At 39.3% G+C, this 21,173-nt stretch overlaps 3 protein-coding genes and 1 long non-coding RNA gene across 4 annotated transcripts; 1 reads left to right on the plus strand and 3 right to left on the minus strand.

The window, feature by feature from the left end:
* Positions 1 to 3,707: 3,707 nt before the first annotated feature.
* LOC139809605 (uncharacterized) lies at positions 3,708 to 4,610 on the minus strand. The gene has a single exon (XM_071772609.1). The coding sequence runs from the start codon at positions 4,608 to 4,610 to the stop codon at positions 3,708 to 3,710; it is 903 nt and encodes a 300-aa protein (XP_071628710.1).
* A 22-nt stretch (positions 4,611 to 4,632) lies between these two features.
* On the minus strand, positions 4,633 to 6,183 carry LOC139809608 (uncharacterized). The gene has a single exon (XM_071772615.1). The coding sequence runs from the start codon at positions 6,181 to 6,183 to the stop codon at positions 4,633 to 4,635; it is 1,551 nt and encodes a 516-aa protein (XP_071628716.1).
* Positions 6,184 to 6,418: 235 nt separating this feature from the next.
* Positions 6,419 to 7,417, minus strand: LOC139809609 (uncharacterized). Its single transcript, XM_071772617.1, has one exon. The coding sequence runs from the start codon at positions 7,415 to 7,417 to the stop codon at positions 6,419 to 6,421; it is 999 nt and encodes a 332-aa protein (XP_071628718.1).
* Positions 7,418 to 19,409: 11,992 nt separating this feature from the next.
* On the plus strand, positions 19,410 to 20,491 carry LOC139810813 (uncharacterized). The gene is made up of 3 exons (XR_011731485.1): positions 19,410 to 19,544; positions 19,757 to 19,888; positions 20,011 to 20,491. It is a non-coding gene; the product is annotated as an uncharacterized lncRNA (long non-coding RNA).
* The last annotated feature ends 682 nt before the right edge of the window (positions 20,492 to 21,173 follow it).

Consider the following 21,173-nt stretch of genomic DNA (forward strand, 5'->3'; position numbering starts at 1 on the left):
CGAAGACAATTGTACGTGGACGATCGTGCCAAGAGACTCAAAGAAAAAGACAATAGATTCTAAATGGGTGTTCAAGATCATAAGGGACACTGACGGAAGGAAGCGTGCTACGCTTCAAGGCGCGCCTTTGTGCGCGTGGATTCCTCCAAAGGGAAGGGATAGATTACACGGAGACATTCTCTCCCGTGGTGAGATACGACTCGCTACGTGTTCTCCTGGCGGTCATCACACAAGAAGACCTAGAGTTCGTACAGTTCGACGTCCGGACAGCATTTTTGTACGGAGAGCTGAAAGAAAACATCCACATGGAGATTCCAGAAGGACTCTTCGACGGTAAAGAAGAAAGTGAGAGTGTTGGGACCGTGTGCAAGTTAAACAAGTCCCTGTATGGGTTAAAACAAGCACCTCGGTGCTGGAACGAGAAGTTCTCGAGTGTTCTAACCAAGTTCAACCTAAAAGAAACCGACGCAGACAAGTGCATATTTTTCGGTAATTACAAAGGTTTCCTGATTTATTTAGCGTTGTTTGTCGATGATGGTGTGATTGCTGCAAAATTAAAAAGGGTGCTTCAATTAATTATAAGTTCGTTGAGCAAAGTCTTCGATATCACCGTGGGTGATTGCAGTAGCTTTGTTGGTCTACAAATTTGTAGAGATAGTAGCAATAAATCATTGTTTATCCATCAGCGAGCGTACATAGAGTTTGTAATAGAGAAGTTCGGGATGAAAGACTCAAAGGGTGTATCGGTACCGGCCGATCCCAATGTAGTGTTGTACCCGGTAGATTCAGATAGGGAGTTAGAGAGTAGCGTGCCGTATCGCGAGGCAGTAGGGTCCTTAATGTTCTTGGCCATTGTGTCTCGCCCTGACATAGCGTACGCCGTCAATAATGTTAGCAAGTACCTGAATCGACACAGTAGGAGCCACTGGCAGGCTGTAAAACGCATTTTCGCGTATCTAGTCACTACTGTAAATGTAGGTATAGAATATAGTGCCTCTGATAACAAACTAGAGTTAGTAGGGTTCTCAGATGCCGACTACGCAGGAGACGTAGAGACGCGAAGGTCGACGACGGGCTATGTGTTCATATTAGCAAACGGAGCGGTAACCTGGTCGTCTCAACGACAAAAATTGGTGTCTATGAGCACGACGGAGTCAGAATACATAGCCGCGTCATGCGCAGCTAGAGAATCTGTGTGGTTGAGAAGTCTGTTAAATGGTATCGGACATCGATGTGTAAAACCTACTGTATTACATGTCGATAACCAAAGTACAATTCGCCTAGTCAAAAACCCTCAGTTTCATAAGAGGACTAAACATATAGATGTTTGATACCATTACATACGAGAAAAAGTAGAAAATAATGAGATCGTTGTGGAGTATGTAAGAACGGAATGTCAACGAGCCGATGTGTTCACGAAGGCTCTCGCAAGAGACTTGTTCAAAAGAATGTGTACGAGTATTGGACTTTGCGAGGAGCAAAACGAGTTGTGAAACGGCGGAAGTGTTGGAGAAGATGTTTCAACACTCGGTGTGAATCACGCGCAATGTGTGGCGCTATGGTAGACATTTCCGGTTCGACTGAAGCGCAGCGCGTCACCGGTAACAAGTCTCGAACAGCGCTCTTCAGTTGAAGTCGATCCGCTGTGCGAGAATCACGTACTGTATACCTCTGTGCAAATATATTGTGAAAGATAGATATCGTCATTTTTCTTCACCTCATCCTTGCTCGAGCTACCGAATATTTCGTGAATAAGTTAACAGAGAAACTCCGTCATATCAACCTCCGACTACCCGGAGGATTCCGATCAAGGCAACAATGAGGAAATTGGTCGGATTAACGAAGAAATGGCTAAGCTATCGAAACGACGTCGTGAGTTAAAAGCCTCCAAATCCGGTCGAACATCGCAGTCTGCTACGGCACCTCTCGAACAAGATACTTCCAGTGCGAGGCTGCGAAACAGAGGTTTTCCCACGGGCAATAGGAATCTCGGACTCCTCAAAACTCGAAAATCAACGAACTCCCCCAAAATGCGACAGAGACTCGACGTAGGAAAAATAGACGTAGGCCCCCCCAAGACGGCCGCCGTAACCAGTAAGGACAACAAGCTATCATACGCAGAGATTATGAGGAAAGCCCGCGGCAACATTGCTCTCGACGAGTTGGGCATTGAACAAGCTCGCATCCGTAAAGGAATCAACGGTGGCGTGATCATTGAGATTCCGGGCAACGATGGAGCCTCAAAGGCTGACGTCTTGGCTAGCAAACTCAAAGATGTATTAGACCCCTCCGTTCGTGTCTCTAGACCGAGGACCATGGCGGAACTGCGTATTTGGAATTTAGACGATTCCATTTCCCAAACGGACATTATCGACCTGATCGCGATCACTGGCGATTGCGACCGAGAAGATATAAAGTTGGGCAATCTCAGATCTATGCCCAGCGGCCTCTTCTCTATTTGGATCAAGTGCCCAATTGCAGCCGCAGATAAGGTTGCCTCCAATGGAAGTCTGAAGATCGGCTGGACCGTCGCGCGCGTCGAGATGCTGCCGCCACGCCCGGTTCAGTGCTTCAAGTGCTGGCGGTTTGGGCACGTGCGCACAACCTGCACATATCCAAAAAACCGCTCCGGAAATTGCTTCAATTGCGGAGCTAATGACCACCAATTGGGACAATGCAGATCCAATCCCTGCTGTGTGATTTTCAGAGATTCCGGCAAACCGCACGACCATAGGTTGGGTTCTTCTCCCAGATGCTCGGAGGGAGATGCGAACACCAAATCCAGGGCTGGCACAAGACCTAATGTCGGACGTATCTCGCAACAATGACGCAAATTATCCAGATAAACTTAAATAAGAGCAGGGCAGCTGTTTTTGGGGGATGAATAACGTTAAGAACACTATTGACTATTTAACAAAGGTTTTACTGCTATGACTTTCGTTACAAAATTCCGCGTGCGTGTGGCTGCCGCCATGTCTAATAGTTATCTAATACTTATCTGCCTTCTTTTTGCGCGGCTGGCGCCTCGACGGCTCTCGCGGCGCTACCTCTGAGCTTTCATTAGAACTAGATTTATTTTCCCAACCATTCCGCCTCCCTTGAAATAACCTTTTTTCAACAAGGAAGTCAATCTCAAATCCGCCAGGGAGTCAGCCTTAAATTCACAACCATTTCAAAGTCAGATAGCAAATTATATTGTTGTTGAATACTCTGAAAATAGACGAGTTAATTATACAAGTCTTAAACTATAGATAAACCTAAAGATAACTAAACTTCAGAACTTAAAATCGGAGCAAAGAAAAAATATTATTTCGCTTAAACAAAACGCTATTGTATTATAATGCAATTTCTTCGAATAAAAATAAATTAAGCTGGCCGTTTCGGCTTACTAAAAAAGGAACGATCTTACATTCTTTACCCGGTGATAATCATAGTGCGATTTTGCACAAGGCTTTCCATAGATATAATCCAATCAATCAATCTAGCGATAATCCATCCTGAGAAATCGGGCATAAATTTCGGACGGATCGCTTAAAAGTGCCGCTATGAGTCCGCACTGTTACAACTCGTACAACATTATCTGGTCCAGGGTGGAGTTCAACAACTCTTTCAAGCATCCACCTTAGAAGGGATAAGTTATCCTCCTTGAGCAATACTAAAGTATTAAGCGTGATGTTGTCTCCTTCTTTGGTCCATTTGCCTCGTTTCTATAGTTCTTGTAGATACTCCGTTTGCCATCGAAGCCAAAATTTTTGACGAAACTTTTGCAGGTGTTGCCATCTTGATAGTTTATTATCTGGAGTCTCGGTCCAATCTTGCTGAACGGACTGTATTAGAGAATCGCCAATAAAGAAATGGGAAAGAGTGAGGACTGACAGATCCGCTGGATCACTCGACAGAGGGGTCAGGGGTCTGGAATTTAGAATGGCTTCTATTTCAGTCAAAAGCGTGTTATATTCTTCGTAAGTAAGCGTTAAACCTTGCGTCAGTGTGTAGAGATGACGCTTCAAGGCTTTCACCGCCGCCTCCCATAAACCACCGAAATTTGGAGTGCGTGGCGGAATGAAATTCCATTTTATACATTGACTCGCGAGATATGTCTCTATTTCGACCTTTTCTTTCTCTAGAAACTCGTAGATTTCTTTCAGCTCCTGAGCCGCACCAACAAAATTCGTTGCGTTGTCAGAGAAGAGCTGCGAACAGATCCCTCTTCGCGCGGTGAATCTTCGTAAAGCTGCGATAAATGCTTCACTGGTGAGATCGGTCACTAATTCTAGATGCACGGCTTTTGTACTAAAGCACGTGAATACTGCTACGTAGCCCTTGGATACGTGAACTCTTCCACGCCGTCGACTTTCTCGAATTTGGAGAGGACCGGCATAGTTTACGCCGGTAGTCACGAATGGGCGCGAGAATCCGCTAACTTGCTGAGCTGGTAGATCTCCCATTTTTACTTCAGGGAACGTCGGTCTGAAACGATAGCAAGGCAGACAAGCTTTTATTACCTTTCGAGCTTCTCTTAGACCGCTTAACGGCCAGAACCTGTATCGTACAGCACTCAATAACTGAGTAGGTGGACAGTGGTGTAAACGTATGTGTTCGCTCTTCATTATCAAATTCGTAACGAAATGCTTAGCGGGTAGAATAATCTGATGCTTTTGATCTTCGGACATAGCGATGTACTTCTTGACCGTTTTCTAAGTCTGGAACCTCTTGCGAGAATGCCTCTTGTTGCACCATTCTTGCTATGATTTTTTCGGCATTTCTTAGTTCTTCCACAGTGACAGGGCGATTTCGTGGACCTGCTCGACTGCTGCTTCTCCATCGAAGACAGTAAGAGATAACTCTTTGCAGTTTGCTATAAGAAGAGAATCTCTCGAGAATCTCCTCTGCTGTAGTCGTCACTAATGCTACAGTTACTGGTTTCATCTCCGGTAGTACCGTATCAGGCGCTTTCATGTTTTTCGGCCATTGATTTTCTTCCGTCATCCACTGAGGTCCATGCCACCACAGTTTATCTTCGATTAATCGGTCAACTTCTATTCCTCTCGACAGCATATCTGCCGGATTATCTTCAGAGGGCACGTGGTACCATTCTATATTCTTCGTTAGCAGTTGTATCTTCGATACGCGATTAGCCACGAATGTTTTTAACACGTTGGGTTGAGTATTGATCCAACCGAGGACTATGGTATTGTCGCTCCATAGTCGCACTGTACGAATACGATCGCCGTAAGCCTTTTTTGCAGTATGATAAAGATCAGATAATAGAGCAGCTTCTAGCTCCAAACGTGGCAAGGATATAGTTTTTAACGGGGCCACTTTGGACTTTGCGCAGATGAGATGAGATTGTACCTTTCTCGATTTGTCTATGCTCACAGCGTATAAACAAGCACCGTAGGCCTTTTCGGACGCGTCTCCAAATCCCAAAATATCGAACTTCTTTGATGAATTAGCAGGTATGACGTTTCTCGGTATGCGTAATTCATTGACTCTTGGCAAGGAAGTATAGTACTTTTCCCAAGTCGATAGAAACTCCGGAGGAAGAGTTTGATCCCAACCAATTTCAAGCAGCCATAATCGTTGCATGATGCACTTGCCGTTAATGAGTAGCGGCGCTATCAATCCCAGCGGATCAAATACTTGCGAGATCTTCGAGAGTAAAGTACGCTTTGTTGTGACCTTTGTCTCCTCAATCTCTACCTTATATTGCAGGCAGTCTTCTGCCGCATTCCAGAGCAAGCTTAGAGTTTTTTGAGCTTCTTCCTTGTCTAACACCAGCAGCTTATCAGTTTTACATGCCTCGCTGAGATGTTGTAGTATTCTCGAATCATTAGCTCTCCATTTTCGAAAATAGAATTGTCCTCGTGCTAATAACTCGGACAGTTGTCTTTGCATCTCGATTGCTTCTTTCAATGTATCAGCTCCTGTTTGGACGTCGTCCATGTAGGTTTCTTCTTCCAATGCTTCTGCCGCGAGTGGCAAATCTTTTGCTTCTGCAGCTAACTTCCTCAGACAGCTAATGGCTAGAAAACCCGCACTTGCCTGGCCGTAGGTCACAGTGTTCAGCTCACATAACATGATGAGTTCGCTCGGACTTCTTCTCCATAGTATGCGCTGAAGTACACGATCTGGCTTGGCCACCAAAATCTGCCTGTACATCATGGCCATGTCCGCCGTCATTACGTACCCATAGATTCTGAATCGCAGGATTATGTAGACTAAATCCTGTTGCAAGTTCGGTCCCGGAATGAGCTTGTCATTCAGTGATGTTCCGAGTGTTGTCTTGGCAGACGCATCAAAAACAACACGCAATTTTGTAGTGACACTGTCTGGTCGTATCACCGCTTGGTGAGGAAGTATGTACCTTCCGATCTTTGAATTTCTTCATCCGATAATACGGACATGTGACCTTGCTTTAGATATCATCCATAAATTTGACATACTCCTTCTGAAATTCTGGATCCTTTGAGAATCTTCGTTCGAGCGACAATAACCGTCGATATGCCTGCTCCTTTGAACCTCCTAGAATGACCTCTGATCGCAGCGGTAGTCGCACAACGAATCGATCGTCTGGTTCTCGCTTGACTGTATTTGCAAAGTATTCCTTGCAATACTTTTCTTCTTCGGTGTATTGAGGGATTTCCGGAAACTCTTCTTGCTTCCAAAATCGTTCGATTTGTCTGCTCAGCATCTCATTCGTGATCGATAAGTGCGTCATTGATGATTTCGATTGCTTTCCAGGTATTTCACCTCCGATTATCCAACCTAAGCGCGTATTTTGTAGAGCTGGTTGTCCAGAAACTTGATTTCTCGGGTTGCCGACGAGGATCTTCCAATAAAGTCCTGCTCCTACTAGTAGATTTATTTGACCAGGTTTGTCAAACACTGGGTCTGCTAAGCGTATGCTCTTCGGCATTGCTATCTGCGTTATGTCGATTCGACTTTGTGGTAACTGCTCCGTAATGTTTAGCAGTATCAAGCATTCAAGATTCGTCGAGAAGTCCTCTTGAAGTGATTCTATTCGAACTGTGACTACCTTGCTGGCGTTCGTCTTTGCTAGATTTATACCGCTGATGGGTCGATGTTCCGTTTTATGCCTCAATTTCAGCTGTCTTGCGAAACTTTCCGTTATCAGATTCGACTGTGACCCTGGATCCAACAGTACTCGACATATCTGAGGATTTCCGTCGACGTCGTAAGCATGCACCCGTGCCGTTGAAAGAATGATGCTCGATGTCGGCTTATGGACGCAATGAATATTTGTTATGTATTCTTCATCTTCGATCTTCTTTGATGATCTTGACTTTTCAATGGATTTATCTGCACAGTACGTAACCACTGCCGTTGTGTCCGGTTCACTTTCCGCTTTCGTCTGCGACTCTGTATCTCTGTGCAACAAAGTGTTATGACGCATAGAGCACTTCTTGCATGAAGTCGATTTGCAATCTCTTGCAATATGCCCTTCTCCGAGACAATTAATACATAGCCTTTTGCTAACGATTTTTTTCTTCCTGTCAACCGGTGATAGTTTTTGCAACTCTTCACATTTGTAGATTGAGTGAGTTCTTTTGCAGTACTTACATTCCTGCGCCGTGACAGCTAGTGTGACTCTTTTATCACTTTTCTTCTTCTCTGACGGTTTCGTTGTAGCTGACTTCTCTTTCCCTTGGTTAAGAACCCTTAGAGTGTTGCACCGATCCGTGAGAAATTTGAGAAGGATTTGAACAAGATATCTGTTTGATAATCTAGATGTTTTTTTATCTCTCCTTTTTCAAATATCTTTTTAAGAGACTTTGTGCGTTTTATCTCTCTCCATATGCTTCCAAAATTAAATATATATGTATAAGCTGGTACAAGAAACATTTACAAATGTTTTCAATATATATATGAATAATTTATTAAATAAAAAGCAGACAGGAAATATTTTACCGTTAGATAGTATATTTTAATTAACCTATTTAATAAAGAACGCGCTGATGATTATTTATCATATTTATTTTCTCTTATAACATATAAGCCAGTTTTATTTTAATTTTTTACAGATTTTATCCTCTTTATTGATGATTTAATATTTTATATCATCTAAACACACGTTTAATAACATGAGATTTAATAATGATTTCATTGAAATATTGCAAAGTGTTTCACAATAATTTTTTATATAATATTTGAAAACATCAGATTTCATAGGAATAATCTTATTAATAATTATATTTCTCACAATTATCTTAATACATTCTATCGAATTGATAATCAAATTGATGATTAAAATGTGACTGTTGAATTAAGTCTCAAGATATGAAACTTTGTTCTAATTCTAAGTATTTCAATACGCTTTTTGATACGAAATCAAGAGACACGGTAGTGTCTCGCGCGGCTGTTCTTCCGAAAACGTCTGTGCTTCGATTTAAGTGAAACTTTGTGGTGAATAGGTTCCTTTTAGATTAAAAAAAAACATATACTAAAAGGATTTTTTGCGACTCCAAAGTTTAGCAACTTTTTTAACATTTTTAACTTGCTGCCTCCGCGCATACATTTTCCACATGAAACAAACGTAAGTCAGTTATAATATAGAAATGGAGTGTGTGACAGTCGTGACAAATAATGAAATATATAAATATTGATATTGACCGTAGAGAGCTGATGCCAAGGAGATCTTTAAGAACTTGTGTATCCAAAATCGCACACGTACGTATATATATGCTGTCTCGTAAAAGTTGTCAAACAGTATGTTTACGCGAGCGTTACTTCTGTAGTAACTTACGATAATTCCTCCACGTAAATGGGGAATAAGTAATGTACCTGAGACTAATTATTTATTACTAAAAACATTAATAATTATTTTCCACTAATTATTAATTTTCAAATAAACAGTAATTTATTTTTGTCAAACTATTAATTATTTTAATAAAGAATTTATTTTTATTAATTACTAATTTGCAAAAGAAATTAATTCATTTTCACTTAAATACTAACTTTCACGAACTAAAAATTTTTCTCTGCCAAATTACCAGTTCTTTAAGTAATCTGTAATTTACTTTTACCTAAATATCCCTGTTTAACACTATAAAATGCGTGATATTAGTACAAAATTATCTTTTTCAAAAAAGGTAAAAAAAGGCGCCAAGTATACGCAATGTATTTTGTAAATTTAAAAATTCAACCTAAGTAGTAGCTTTATTTCTCCTTAACAAAATTATATCATCACAAAATTACGTTACCTAGCTTAACCTAAGTGATATGTGTAAATCCAAAAATCCAACCTAAGCGGTAGTAAAGTAAAGTGCCTATTTTGGATCACTTTTTCCGATTTTGGCTATAACTTTATTAATATAATGATTTAATGAGTCAATTGAGCATGGAAATTTAGATTGGAATCTTAGCTTGAGATTTCTGAAGAAACGGTCCATTTATTTTGCTTGAGATCTTGACATTTTATTTTTTACAGAAGTCTGAATTTGATCCGAATTAGGATTAGTGCACCTATTTCGGATGAGTCTTAGATTGAGTTGTAATTCAAGTATGTGGTGTACATACAAATAGATATAAACGATGGTGGATAAAACACAAACGTGAAATATTATCCGAACATTGAAATATCATTTCTGATCCGAATTAGGTGCATGAACCTATGTGGATTAAAATATCAAAGTTTTCACATAGTGGAATTTCATGTTTTAACTTTATTGTTTACTATTTGAACACAAAAATGGTACTTAACCAAATCTCTTGTACCATAAATACAGCTCCAGTTTTTATTTAGAAAAGAATCAAGTAAACTAATATTACACATATTTAAAGTTATATAACTCAACTGGAGGTTTATAGAGCTAATAACAATCATATATCAACCGATAAAACAACATATTATATATATACAGGGTGTCCGAAAAATCGCCTACTCCACTTCGGGAGGTGATTCGGGACCCAAAAACAAGCAAAAAAGTTCATACAAACATAGGTTCGGAAATGAGCCGTTTTCGAGTTATAGCCACTTTTATGTTCAAAAATCGTAATTTAGAATCCGCTTGACATCCCTCTTTCTTAATTATTTCTTAAATTAAAAATTTTTATTTTTAAATATCAGCTAATTTATTAAAACTTAAACGATCCATTGATGAATATGGAAAGATTAGATACAACCTAAAAGTAAGGTGTTGTTAAATAATAATTTGAAACTTATTGAAAAACCGTGATTTACTTACTGATTTTGAATAGGCGTGAAAACAACTGATTTCACGTAGCCGTGAAAACAACTGATTTTGAATAGCCGTGAAAACAACTGATTTCAAGTAGCTGTGAAAACAACTGATTTCTTTTAAAAATAATGTAATCGTATTTACAAATATTAAAAAATTAAAAAAAAAATAAAAAAATTAAAATTAAAAAAATTAAAAATATTTAAAAATAAAAATTTTTAATTTAAGAAATAAATAAAAAAGAGGTATGTCCAGCGGATTCTAAATTACGATTTTTGAACATAAAAGTGGCTATAACTCGGAAACGGCTCATTTCCGGACCTATGTTTGTACGAACTTTTTTGCTTGTTTTTGGGTCCCGAATCACCTCCCGAAGTGGAGTAGGCGATTTTTCGGACACCCTGTATATATATATATATATATATATATATGTACATATATAGGGGAGAAACCGGGGCTAAAACGTCTACGGGGTAAAACCGTCAAATCAAATATCTCGGAACCTGTATATTGTGCAAACTCGCTATTAACATTGTAAATGCTGCTTATGGTACCCATATGACCAACGGAGTTTCGGCAGGTTACCTGCCGTGTTATGATTTTTACGAGGGCAAACGTGTTTTTGGAAGGTGAAAGTGAAATTTTCTGCGCGTGGAAATTTTGTAATATCTGCAATAATATTTGCTCTCCAAATCTCGAGGTACGTGATTATAAAGAGTAATGCATGCTGAACACGAATCCAGTGTAGTTTTGCTTCCTCATAGAGGAAGCTTTGTTTTCGTAAAAAAAATTTTTTTTTAGTTGCTTTTGCCAATGTGTTCAGAATGTTCTAAAACGTCGAAAAATTGCTATTTTAAAAAATGTCGGTATGTGTATATGTATGTGTGTATGTATGTATGTGCCAAATTTACCGAAATTTCTATAACTCCAGAACTAATCAACCAAATCTTAACGAATTATATATGAAATAGGGGTAGAAAAAACTGAAGAATATATAGAATTAATAAAAATTGCTAATAATCAAGGGGTTCTTTTTTAATAAAATTTTGAATTTTTGCAGAAATGTTTGTTTATGCTTTAATATCCGCAAATTTGGAGATATTGATTTATTTCTAATTTTATTATATTTTTCAGTCTTTTCTACCCCTATTTCATATATAATTCGTTAAGATTTGGTTGATTAGTTCTGGAGTTTTTTGCAAGTAGAAACCTTTGCTCACAAAGCTTCCTCTATGAGGAAGCCAAAACAAATAGAGGAAGCTTTGTGAGCAAAAGGTTTCTACTTGCACACTTAAAAACTATGAGGAAGCAATGTGCAGATTTCTACTTGCACACTTTACTTCTTTTCATTATCATTGATGTCTAATATTTCGTGAGCGATCAAACCTGAAACTTATGTTTGGGGTAATCCGTCAGTAAGTCAGATTCTGACGAAGACTTGGATAATACGTGCTGCGTGTGCTCAGAGAAGTTGACAATAAACAGAGCATATGGGAAACAGTGCATTGCGTGCGACCGTAGGGCACACAACACATGCGTGCGCTTGTCAGGATCTGTATTCACGTGCCTAAATTGTTTTATGGAATAGGTAAAACAATTATTTTTTAGTAATGTTTTGCATAAAAATTTTAAATAAATTTTTATATATATTTTTTTAAAATCAATAATTAAAATATATCCTATTATTTTTCAGGATTAAATGTACGTATATGTATTGAAAATGCAATGTGACGGATTTGCCCCGGGGGGTGACGGTTATACCCCGGCATTTTTGAGATTTCAATTTTTCCACCGTTGTCGTTTTTGCTCTATACCAGTTAAACAAAGCGACTTAGACAAAGATTTCCTATATAAATTTTGTAGCTAAAAGTTCACTCTATACAGTGGTATACCACATTTAACTAAAATTATTTATTTTGTTGTTAAAAATCGGCACTGAAAAAAACTGACGGTTTAACCCCGGTCTCCCCTACATATATATTTATACAATATATTTAATTTATGAATAACTTAATCTTACTGCACTAACAGCTTGCTTTAGATTCGACATATTTTACTGAATACAATTACTGAAAAGATAATATGCATTCAGAGAAAAAAAAATTTCTATTTAATACTCTAACTTGACCATAGGCATTTACATATAATAATAAAGCTTACATTGTCAAAAGAAACACAATTAAATAATTAGAATTGTAGGATCGTAACGAAAGAAACACGAGGTTTACAAGGAATAAGCAAAAAAAAACTTTATTCTTAACGAAGCGCGCAAAAACCCAAAAACTTTAGGTGCATCTTTAGACCAGGACCTAGTTGCGTTCGTCGAATGGCTACGACATCTCCGACTCGGTACTTGGTAGCAAATTTCCGTCTTTTATTGTAAGATTGATTCTCCTTCTGGATCTTCAGGATGTTCTCCTTCGCCTCGCCGCGAATCTCTGATCTCTCTTGTTGAAAAGTCTCGATGGCCGTCTTCTGTAGAATCTCTCGTAGCTGTAGATCTTCTTTTAACTGCATATTTCTTCCTATTAGCAACTCAAATGGTGAGGTACCAATACTTCGGTTAAATGACGAGTTGATAAACTGTTAGACCTTGTCTACGTACTTATACCACTTTTCTGGCTTCGCCAACGTCAATTTAGTAAGCAATAATAGATTGATTTAATTTTTCGACTTGACCATTCGCACGTGGAACTCCCGTCGTAATCAGGTTATGTTCTATGTTCTTTTCTTCGCAATACTGCTTGAAAGCATGCGACGTGAACGCCGTTCCTTGATCTGAGATTATCCTCCTAGAATTTCCAAAATTGTAGCTTGCTTACGTAATCGGGTAATTACTTCATCCGTCGTCGTGGATTTGGTAGGATACAGCCAAACAAACTTCGTAAACGCGTCGACTACGACAAATATGTGAGCGTAGCTCTTCTTCGTCGACGGGATTAGACCTAGATGATCGACATGGTAGGTATCAAGTGGTCTATCTTCCTTAGGAAAAGCTGAGGGTCTGTTACGGCGGTATTCCTCGCCGTAACAGACCCTCAGCTTTTTTTCGATTCTTCTGTGCCAACAAACAACGTATGCAGTTGCCAATAACTTGTTGTACCTTGGACCGCATCAGAGGAAACCAATATTCACGCCGCAACAGATGTTCCGTATTTTGCCATCCAAAATGGCCTCGTTCGTGTACCTGCAGGATGACTTCTTTCTGCATGACTTTAGGCACGACTAACAAAAGTTCTCCACCATCTTGTTTGTATAATACTCCGTTGAACATCACATAGTCCTTGTCACCGTCCGTCTTCATTGACTCGATCTTTTCTCGTAATTCCGGATCGTCTGCTTGAACTTGTTTAATTTGGGCCACCAATGCACTTTGCATTCTGTGTATAGCAAGACACTCCACCGGATTCCGGCTCTACGCATCTACATGACGCATGGCTGTGTCTGATCGATGCTTCACCTCGTAGTCGGACTCTTCAAGTTGTAGTACCCAGTGGGCTACCTTCAGACACACATCTCTTTTCGACATCGTCTGCACGAACGCTCGGCAATCCGTTATAATCTGGAAGAGAATGTTTAACAAATATATGCAAAATTTGCGTAAAGCTCTGATCACCGCTAGAACCTCCAATTCGTAGCTGCTATACCTTTCTTCAGCTCCAACAGTCTTCCAGCTGGCGTAGTACACCGGATGAAGCTGATTATCTTCGGCATCCCTCTGCAACAGAATAGCTCCTAGACCGTGTTTAGAAGCATCGGTATGTAGTTCCGTCTCGGCACCAACCTTGTATAATTTCAACACCAGGTCGTTCGTCAAAGCCGTCTTCAGTTGTTCGAAAGCCTGTTCTTGTTCGGCAGCAAACGTAAACTTTACTCCTTTTCTTAATAGCTGCAACAGGGGTCGTGCTATCAAAGCGTATTGGGGTATGAATTTCTGGAAGTACCCCGTTAATCCTAAGAAACTCTGTACTTTATCGCGCTTCGTGGGTTTCTCGAATCGCATCACCGCCTCTATTTTCTTCTCGGATGGCCTTATTGTTCCCGCCTCCACTATATGTCCTAAATACTCTACACGTCGTACCAATAGCTTACACTTTCTCCAGTTTATTTTCAGACCGTAGTCACGAGCTGTATTCAGGACCTGCTCTAACTTAGATAAGCACTCTTCTTCATTTTTCGCCGAAATGATCACGTCGTCTAAATATGTTTTCACCATCTTGAATATTGTTCGCATGTGCCGTTGAAATGCCGCCGGAGAATTGCATAGTCCGAACGGCACCATCAAAAATTCGTACTGCCCATCTAGCGTCACGAAAGCGGTATAACGAATACTATCCTCGTCCAACGGCACATGCATAAAAGAAACCATCCTTCAAGTCCAACACACAATATACCTCATCATCTATCAGTTGGTCTAGTTGATCTTCGATCAGTGGTAACGGCTGTCTTTCCTTTATTATCTTGCGATTTAACCTTCGATAGTCGACACATAATTTTGTTGTTCCGTCTTTTTTTTGCACCAGGACGATTGGACTGGCGTATTCCGAGTTGCTCGGTCGAACAATCCTTTTCTTGATCTACTCGTCAATAATTTTGCGCACCGTATTCCGTTGTTCCACCGACAATCTACGGGGATTCTGGTGTATTTCGTCCTTGAGTATCAGACGCATCTTCACGCCGCTGTCCTTTATCTTTCTCGGTTGATAGTCTTCTACTAATTTTCGTACACGCTCTCGAATATACGGGTCTTTTACGTGATCAAGCGTAACCTAAGCTTTTGTAACCTGAGATTTATTTTCTTTATTATCCTGTACGCCAATACATAATACTTCTGCCCAGTTAGCATCTTCGGTCGTCGTTTTCGATTCGTCGTTCGTTAAGCTTCTTTATGACAGCTTTGTCGTCTTCTTATACGGATCTCAGCTAAATCCGATAACTCACCGCCTATGATTAAATCATGTCCGGTATAATCATCTGGCATTACATCAATATCCAGAGTAAACAACATTTCGTCGATGGACACGTCTGTCGTAAATCTTCCTAAGGTACTCCGGTTAAATGCGCTTACGCCATTGAACTTCGTATTCTCGTGCCTGATTGGAGAAGCACCAAGATGCACGTAAACGTTGAATCGAATAAGATGCAGATCACTTCCATGCTGGGGGCGATTACGACTGTAACATCCTTCCCCAGAATATTCACTTTCTTATACGTCTTCTTGTCGCTGTGAGATCGGAGCACGTCAACTCTTACTGGAGTAGCATCTTTACTTGCAGAGTCCAATCCTTTTAAGCACTTTACAGCAATATGCCCGATTTCGCCGCATGAATAACACTTAGATCCTTCGCTTTATTAGGACACTCCTTACCTAGATGCTTCGTGTCGCCACAGTTGAAACATCGTTTCCCAGCGGCGGCTGCCGTAGTTTGACCTGCGTTACTCACCGGCTTCTTATCTTGCGCTTGCGAATGTTGTCGCGCCTTACCTCGATTACTTTTCTGTATTTCGTATTGCGCAAATCTCTGACGTAACTCCTTAATCGTCGTCGCACCATATAATATGGATTTGTTTATCTGATCTTTAACACCGTCGATAATAATGTACTGTATCTTAGCTTTGAGTTCCATCTCCGTGTGACTGGCGAATTCCAGTACGCGATAAACATACTCTTGATATGTTTCGTCCGACTTCTTCGACACTGCACTCAGTTCTTTATGCACTTGGCGACTGTTCAGCGTCTTACCGAATTCTTTAATCAGCGCTTTCTTGAGCGCACCTTATGACTGCACTCAACACTCGAAATTCATGAAAAGTTTTTGTTGACTTTAGCACGATAATATATTAGCTCGAGAGCAAGGAAGAAGTCAAGAAAAGAACTTTGCCGTTATACTTTGAATATATTTGCACAAAGGTAAGTTTTACAAAATGGAACGTGTTTCTCGCACAGCGGATCGACTTCAACTAACGAGCGCTGTTCATTAGTTTCCGGTGACGCGCTCGGCGCGCTTTGCTCTGGTCAAACCAAAAATGTCTACAGTAGCGCCACACATTGCGCGTGTTTCAAAACGAGTGTTGAAACATCTTCTCCAACAGTTTAGCCAAACCGCGTAATAGTCTTTTCGCATAAATAATCTTCTGCACGTCGGTCCACCGGCACAAATCAGCCGTCTCTTCAAATGACGTAAACCATTTTTCTACGTTCTGTGTTCCATCGCTACTGAAAGGTGTTAACGCGTCTTCAACATCTTTGTACGTCAACACGAGCTGTCCCGTTCTCACACCGTGAGGGTTAGATTCGCATTCCTCGTAATACACGCGTTAAGACGCGGAGATGGCGGTGTCGCGTCTCGTCGCGTGGTCGATAACGATTCTCGATCTCGTCGGGGCTTCCCCCTCGTCCACATCACAATATAACACCGTGTCCTCGATAATTTCTTCATCACTAACGTCTTCGTCGCTATCATCTTCTTGTGTGCCCGCCCGCAATCTCTTACGCAGCGTCGCTTTCAGCCCCGACACGGGCAATTTTAATTGGCGTAATCGTTCTACGAGTAGTTCAGTCAAAATACGATTAGACCTAGAAAAAATTGCAACACAAGGTATTATTACGTCATTGTGTTCAGAAAAATATACTGAACAACATATTCAAATTCCGCCATTTTCCGCTATCCTTAAGTATGTTTTTTATTAACAATTTATAAACAAATTTGTTTTTCTCCACAAATACGATGAATTTTGAATTTTTTGTAGAAATCAAAGTTGTAGAACAAACAAATATCTACAAAAAATGTTCTTATGAATTTTTTGAAATATCTTATATTATTTGAGATATTTACAACAAGAGCTACTAGGCTACGCGCGGAGCGGAGCGGAAAGTTCTAACAAGCACACGGCAGTCTCTACTGGTCGCTGCTAGTTCTCTAGGTTCTACAAGGAACTTGAGTTGGTTCTCGATACTAGTATATGTGTCTATGTACACACACACACACACACACACGCACGCACGCACGCACGCACGCACGCACGCACGCACGCACGCACGCACGCACGCACGCACGCACACACACACACACACACACACACACACACACACACACACACACACACACACACATATATACATATACATATATGGGATAATCCACGTCACTTGTACCCCCCTCTGTCCAAAATTGGTATGGACAGATTTTAATGACTAAAGGCGAAAAATGTTCGTCTTGAAAAGAGCTTTCGAAAGGCGTGTGGCATATATGCGCAATTCAACATGGCGTCATAGTTATGGCTGCTTAAAGGGATAAATTCAAAATTTCAGATTCAAGTACATGACGCTATGTTGAATTGCGCATATATGCCACACGCCTTTCGAAAGCTCTTTTCAAGACGAACATTTTCCGCCCTTAGTCATTCAAATCCATCCATACCAATTTTGGACAGAGGAGGGTAAAAGTGACGTGGATTGTCCTATATATGTATATGTGTGTATACATAGACACATATACTAGTATCGAGAACCAACTCAAGTTCCTTGTAGAACCTAGAGAACTAGCAGCGACCGGTAGAGACTGCCGTGTGCTTGTTAGAACTCTCCGCTCCGCTCCGCGCGTAGCCTAGTAGCTCTTGTTGCAAATATCTCAAATAATATAAGATATTTCAAAAAATTTATAAGAACATTTTTTGTAGATATTTGTCTGTTCTACAACTTTGATTTCTACAAAAATTTCAAAATTCATCGTATTTGTGGAGAAAAACGAATTTGTTTATAAATTGTTAATAAAAAACATACTTAGGGATAGCGGAAAATGGCGGAATTTGAATATGTTGTTCAGTATATTTTTCTGAACTTAATGACGTAATAAAACCTTGTGTTGCAATTTTTTCTAGGTACCTCCCCTTTTTTCCGTATTTTGACTGGACTAGAGCTAATTCTTCGTTATAACGTCAATACCAATTGCGCTGTCCGCCACCAACACATCGTTGTTTCTTGGATTGTCCATCTCTTTATTTGTGTCGTCCGTCGTCTTATGCCTTTCACGCAAGCCCGCTCTGCTACTCATCGATGATAGAGCAAGCTGTTCCGCCTTCTTCGTCGTTTCGTCTGTTGCCATGTCGTTTACTGCGTTTCCCGCCGAGGAGGCCATCTTGCCATGTCTTGTTGTGCGCAATTTCGTCTTCGTCGTCACACAACAGCTTCGTCGTCGGATCGGCTTATCCAACGTCCTCACTACGGTTACCGCACTCGCAAACTTTATAACGTCGTAACATGAACTGTCTCGTATCCGCCAAACCGAATCGCCTCTTCGACGCGCACGGACACGTTTCGCGTGGGCACTCAACTTTGCCTTTCGCAAACTTTCTAGAACTTTTTAGCTTTGTCGTTATTTCCGCGTGCGGCGTCTTCACTAGCGATCTTGACCGTGATCCCGATATTCGCGATATTCCCGGACGAGCCCCCAATTGTAGGATCGTAACGGAAGAAACACGAGGTTTACAAGAAATAAGTAAAAAGAACTTTATTCTTAACAAAGCGCGCAAGAACGTCTTGCTCGTATGGCTTCTCTTGGGTGACTACCCTCACTCTCCTTTCAGCCAAGCGAGGGCGCTGTCTTTTGGCTCGCGATCCCACAGAATTGAGTACTTAAAAGTTAAACGCAAGATCCAGAATATTCTACATTTAATCAAATATACTATTACAACGTCGTCAACGTCTATATCACACAATAGAACAGATAAATTTAATGAGTAAATAACAGTACTCAAGAGCGATCTCGCTATATAGAATAAGACCACCACTTATATGCTACAAATTGGCAGTTTTTACTATTCTTCGCATTTTTTCTACACGCAAAGTTTGGCCAAATTATCATGAAAATTAGATTGTACATACCTTCAAAAGTATGCATGCCAAATTTCAGTCAGAAATAACATCCCAGTAAGCAAGGAACATTAAATTAACGTTTAGAAATATTGACTTTATGTGTATTTTTTAAACGTTTTTTAATAATATTATACACATACTTGAAAAATATTATTTCGTAATATAATTTTTTTGAATGTTGTTAAAATATTTTAAAAACATTACAGAAAATATTTTTCAAATGTTACTCTGACATTTATTTGAGATCAATGCAACAGTTCAAAATTCCTTGTAATTTGGACTTGGTAATAACGTTGGTAGTATATTAATTTTCTGTTGTTAGAATGTTATTGTTTTATATTGTGCGCAACGCTCATCGCGACAGCCATGATGCGTACATTATCCTACGTACGATGCGTGAGTGCGTATACACGCGTGTGGATCGAGCAGTGCGGAGTGCTCTTTATTTACAGTATATTTATATATAAGTAAGTAACTATTATATTCTAAAAGTTGTATATTAATAATAAGAATTCAATTAACCATACGTGCTATACGAAACCATACGAATAGTAGCTGATATGATGATCTATAACCTATAATTTAGGTTAACTACAAATAACGTTCTTTGGGTATCGGTAGAAGCTATATAGTGGAATTATTTGCTATTTTCTTGCAATTTACTGCCGAATATTTTCAGCTGTTTGAGCGCGTCGAGATCATGAGCAGACGCACGCTTGTCGCAACAGCGAATCGGAAGCAGTAATAGTTCTGGAGACTGTAGTCGCATTATCTTACATATACGAATGATGCGTGAGTGTGTCATATATACGTACGTTTGTGCTTGTGCTGTCGAGCACTTTTAATTGTATACAACATTTTTAAGTAATTATTATATTCTAAAACTTGCATATTAATGATAAGAACTCAATTATCTATATGTGCTGTAAATAGGTAGCTGGTGATTCAAGATCTATTTTTCGACCTATATAAGAGAGAGATTTGCAGAAGAAAAGAAATATACCAATAAAGTATTAAGGATCAAACATATTCTTGATGTACTCGGGCGCCGCGAGGCTGAGCAATATTCTAAGGAAAGTATTGTACAAGATACAAAGATTGGACAATATCTCCCCTTATCTTTCATTGACAATTTGAAGATATGCTAAAAACTGATCAAGAAGCTTTCATGCAAGTTGTAAGTAAAGCTGCTTATCACAATTATAATTAATTCTATAAACATTTACAAATAACATTTCCGGTTAGTAGTTACATAATCGTAGTAGATATAAATTTACACAATAAAAATAGACTGAAAATTTAAGATGAATTAAGACATTAAGAGAAAAGACTGTAAGAGATATCTCCTCTCCCTCCCTCTCTCTCTCCCTCTTTCTCCCTTTCTCTCCAAGAGTAGTAAATATAATATTTGCAATTTAGAGTCGACAAATAGATCACTAGAACTTGTAATTTTTACCGATTTTTTGGTATTATTTTCAATGTAGTGCTTATAGCAAAGATAGTAATTGCGCATTATCTGTATCTACTATGTTTATAGTTATTTTGATTGTAGCGTAACATATGCATATATTTTTTGTTTATGACAATTTATTAGATGAAAAAATAGATGAAAAACTCTAAAAGTATCAGAAACATACAGACAAAATCATCCAAACGTCATATCAATTAAGTACTAACGCATTCACAACTACATTGTTCAAGTCTTTTATGCATATAGATCTTCTATATATAAATGTGTGTTGCTTTGTTTTATCATATTTAGCATAAAACTTAAGTATTTATATATAAAAATCTTTTTGCAAATTTTTCATATATTTTTAAGCTTTTAAATTTAATGGAAATGGTACAGTAATATTTTTTTACAATTTTCTTTAACGGAGCAAACATACTGATAATATTTAAAAGTTGTACAATTTTTGTAACAGATAAATATTTACACTGACAGCTCGAGATCTTTACTTTGAAATTTTTTAATCATTTTTGTGATATATTGAGCAAATGCTCTAATTGATTTACACCTATTTTTATTATGTAAAAGCATTTGTAATTCTATGCAACCAATACGATATATGTAAATTTTTTAAAAGAAGGTAGAA

Source organism: Temnothorax longispinosus, chromosome 3, assembly GCF_030848805.1.
Source record: "Temnothorax longispinosus isolate EJ_2023e chromosome 3, Tlon_JGU_v1, whole genome shotgun sequence".
NCBI classification, from domain to species: Eukaryota; Metazoa; Arthropoda; class Insecta; order Hymenoptera; family Formicidae; genus Temnothorax; species Temnothorax longispinosus.